This window comes from Macrosteles quadrilineatus, unplaced genomic scaffold (genome assembly GCF_028750875.1).
Source record: "Macrosteles quadrilineatus isolate MER2022 unplaced genomic scaffold, UCM_ALF_1.0 Scaffold_2__2_contigs__length_208266976, whole genome shotgun sequence".
Taxonomy (NCBI): domain Eukaryota; kingdom Metazoa; phylum Arthropoda; class Insecta; order Hemiptera; family Cicadellidae; genus Macrosteles; species Macrosteles quadrilineatus.
In genome coordinates, this window is record NW_026542595.1 from 203,577,870 (window position 1) to 203,581,771 (window position 3,902).

Sequence of the window (3,902 nt, forward strand, 5' to 3'; positions counted from 1 at the left end):
AACACCACTTAAAAACATCTGAAGTTAAAGTTAGATTTGTATTGCTGATTGATTATGTGAGGGATCCAGAAATTGCAGAGTTCAATTACAAAACAAAATATGAACCTATTTTATTAGCAAGTGATTTATCAGAATATTTTGAGACTGCTATGGGGGATCTCTTAGCGGAAATGGAGGATTTTTCAAAAAAAGGTTCTGGTTGGTCACTTAGCAAAATTATCAGATTAGAGCTGTACATAAATAAATACAAACCAATCAGGGGTTCGAGTTATATCGAATTACCTGACGGAATAAGAAAAAAAGAGGCTGTAATAAATGTGAGAAACAACGACCAGAAGTGTTTTTTGTGGTCTGTTTTATCAGCCCTTTATCCTGCTGCAAAGGATCCTCAAAGAGTTACAAAATATAAACAACATGAACACGAATTCGATGATGCTTTGAAAGATATTGATTTTCCAGTAGCATTGACTGATGTGGTAAAATTTGAAAAACGATCGGGGGTTTCTGTAAATGTGTATGGTTGTGAAGATGAAGAAAATATCAATGATGTGGAATACTTTGAAGATTATCCCGCATGCAACAAGAAAAATTACAAAGAAACTGGGGAAAATAAATCAAAATACATTACATATCCATTATACATAACTAAAGATGAGAAAGATAGACATGTAAATTTGTTGTATTTAAAAAACGCAGGAGGTAATACTCACTATTGTTGGATAAAAAACTTAAGTAGATTAGTGAGGTCTCAAATCAGTAAAAATCAACACACAAAATGGATATGTAATCGCTGCCTCATGCATTTTGGAGAGGAGCGTCTACTACAAACACACAAGGAAAATTGCAACAACCATAATCCTATACGTGTAAAAATGCCAAAAATGATTACTACGGAGAGTGGGGATTTTCCTCCACGGGTTTATTTCCGCAATCATTATAAAAAGATGAGAGTCCCCTTTGTATGCTATGCCGATTTTGAAAGTATTTTAGCGCCCATAGCGTCATGTGATCCCGAGTTGTCGGATGATAAGTCGTATACCAAAAAATATCAATCTCACGAAGCCATCAGTTTCTCATTGTATGTTGTATATAGTGAGGGTGATTATAAGGACCCAATTGATTATTTTGGTCCAGATGCCGCAAAGATGTTTGTTGAAAGCATTGAGAATGTATCTAAAGAAGTAGCCACATTATACAGTAGAGATGCTGCCAAACCCATGCGTTTAACAGATGATGATCGTCTAGCTATAGCTGGTGCTAGTAGCTGTCATATTTGTTGTAGGCGCTTTAACAAAAAAGATGAGAGAGCTCTCGACCACGACCATCTCTCCGGGAGGTTTCGAGGTGTGGCACATAAAGTTTGTAATCTGAATTTCCGCAAACCCAACTTCATACCAATCTTTGTTCACAACTTGATTAATTACGACACCCACCTGTTTATAAAGATGTTCGGCATAAACAATGATGACATTCGTGTTGTGCCTAATAATGAAGAAAAATACATATCTTATGAGGTGGTTGTTCCCGGTGGTGTAAATTTACGATTTTTAGATTCGTTCAGATTCATGCCTTCTAGCCTTGATAGTTTGGTTAACAACCTAAACAGTGATCAGTTTCGACACACTTCAAAATATTTCAGTGGGGATAAACTAGAACTGGTGTGCAAAAAAGGAGTGTATCCATACGATTATATGGACTGTATTGAAAAGTTTGATGAGGCCGCTTTACCCCCGAAAGAGTCATTTTACAACAGATTAAATAAATCCAACATAGAGGACAGCGACTACGAGCACGCCTGCAAAGTGTGGGAGAGTTTCCAGATTAAAAACCTAAAAGAATACACCGCGCTGTATAACAGAACAGACACGCTGCTCCTTGCGGACGTCATTGAGAACTTTCGTGAAGTTTGTATGAATACCTACAAACTCGATCCGGCTTGGTATTATACCTCTCCGGGCTTAGCGTGGGACGCCATGTTGAAAATCACAGGAGTAAGTCTGGATCAGTTAACAGACTATGAGATGGTGCTAATGATCACCAAAGGAATTCGAGGAGGGGTCTCGCAGTGTTGTCACCGATATGCTAAGGCCAACAACCCATATATGCATGATTACGATCCGGAGAAACCCAACTCCTATCTTTTATACCTGGACCAGAACAATATGTATGGTTTTGCTATGGTGTCGTCGCTATGTTATGGGAATATACGGTGGTTAGAGAACACAGATAATTTCGATGTACATGGGGTATCAGACACGTCCTCAACCGGTTATATACTAGAGGTTGATTTGGAGTATCCTAAAGAGCTGCATGACGCGCACAGAGATCTCCCACTAGCACCAGAGCTACGATCGCCTCCGGGTTCGAAAACTAAAAAGCTACTCACCACCTTGTATGAAAAAGAAAAATACGTACTACACTATCGCAACTTGAAATTGTACCTCTCGTTGGGGATGAGGCTGAAAAAAATCCATAGAGTTATAATGTTTGACCAAGGACCGTGGTTGAAGTCGTATATAGATCTAAACACAGATATGAGAACCAAGGCGGCCAACGATTTTGAAAAGGATTTCTTTAAACTCATGAACAACTCGGTGTTTGGAAAAACTATGGAGAACATCCGGAACCGCGTGGACATCCGACTCGCCACACAAGACAGACAGGTAGAGAAGTGGGTTGCCCGGCCCAATTTCAAGAGCAGCACCATTTTCACAGAAAACCTGGCCGCTATTCATATGAGCAAAACCACCTGTTATTTCAACAAGCCCATTTATGTCGGAATGAGTGTTTTGGATATATCGAAGACGTGCCTCTACGACTTCCATTATAATGTTTTGAAGAGGAAATACGGCGACAGGGTTAGAGTTGAGTATACAGACACTGATTCTCTTAATGTGGTCATAGAGACCAATGATGTTTATGAAGATGTGAAAAGCATGATTGAGCATTTCGATACCAGCGACTACAAAGAAAATAACCCCTACGACATGCCCCGCGTAAACAAGAAGGTCTTGGGCAAGTGGAAAGACGAGCTCGCCGGTGTGGTGATGAGGAAGTTTGTGGGTCTGAGGTCGAAGATGTACGCATACGAGGACGAAAAGAAAAAAAGCGGAAAGAAGGCCAAAGGTGTGAAGAAATCCGTAGTAAAACACGAGCTGACGTTCGACGATTATAAGACTTGCCTGTTTGACAGTGTGGATATTTATAAAACAATGAACTCCATAAGAAGCGAGGGCCACAACCTCTACTCGATAGAGCTGCACAAAAAGTCTCTATCTGCCCACGATGATAAACGCTTCATTCTAGAAAACGGCATTGACACTCTTCCGTGGGGGCATTTCAAAGTGCCGATTGAACTAGTCGCAGAGCTGGAAATTCAAGCGGCTGGAAATATAGATTAAAAATATATTTTTTTTTTTCAGTTACACCATTCAGTAGTCTCCTTCGGCGGATGCATATCTTTTATGATTGTTCAAAAATGCATCACTGACATTTTGGTGTTTTCCAATCATCTCCCAATCCACTTTATATCTGTGGTTGTGGACAAATTTCTCTGTTAGTTTTTGATATTTGCTCAACACCAGCCAGCAGTCGTTGTCGAAATTAATCATCATTTCATCGAGTTCGCTTTCTGAAAATGTGCGAAATCGGAGTAGAGTCGCCCACACCAATCGGTGTTGATACATTCTGACAAAATCAAAAGGCGCGTTTAAGGCATAGTACCTCGAAAGCAGACTCCAATCGACATAGCGATCGAACCTTTTGACAAAATTGTCTGTGAGAACTCCTTTTGGTTCCCTGTGTTCTTTCCAAATCAGTGACGTAAAATTATCCATTCCTATATTAGTAATTCGCATTTCATATATTAATAATTTATTCACACCGAAAGCGGTTTGTATTTT

The 3,902-nt window shown here is 39.6% G+C and overlaps 1 protein-coding gene across 1 annotated transcript; it reads left to right on the forward strand.

The window, feature by feature from the left end:
- Positions 1–881: 881 nt before the first annotated feature.
- LOC128985297 (uncharacterized) lies at positions 882–3,401 on the forward strand. Its single transcript, XM_054404688.1, has one exon. It carries the CDS (start codon positions 882–884, stop codon positions 3,399–3,401), a length of 2,520 nt encoding a protein of 839 aa, XP_054260663.1.
- Positions 3,402–3,902: the final 501 nt, after the last annotated feature.

What these genes read in the sequence shown, in the direction of transcription:
- LOC128985297 (XM_054404688.1), top strand. Translation starts at nt 882, where the DNA reads ATGATTACTACGGAGAGTGGGGATTTTCCTCCACGGGTTTATTTCCGC.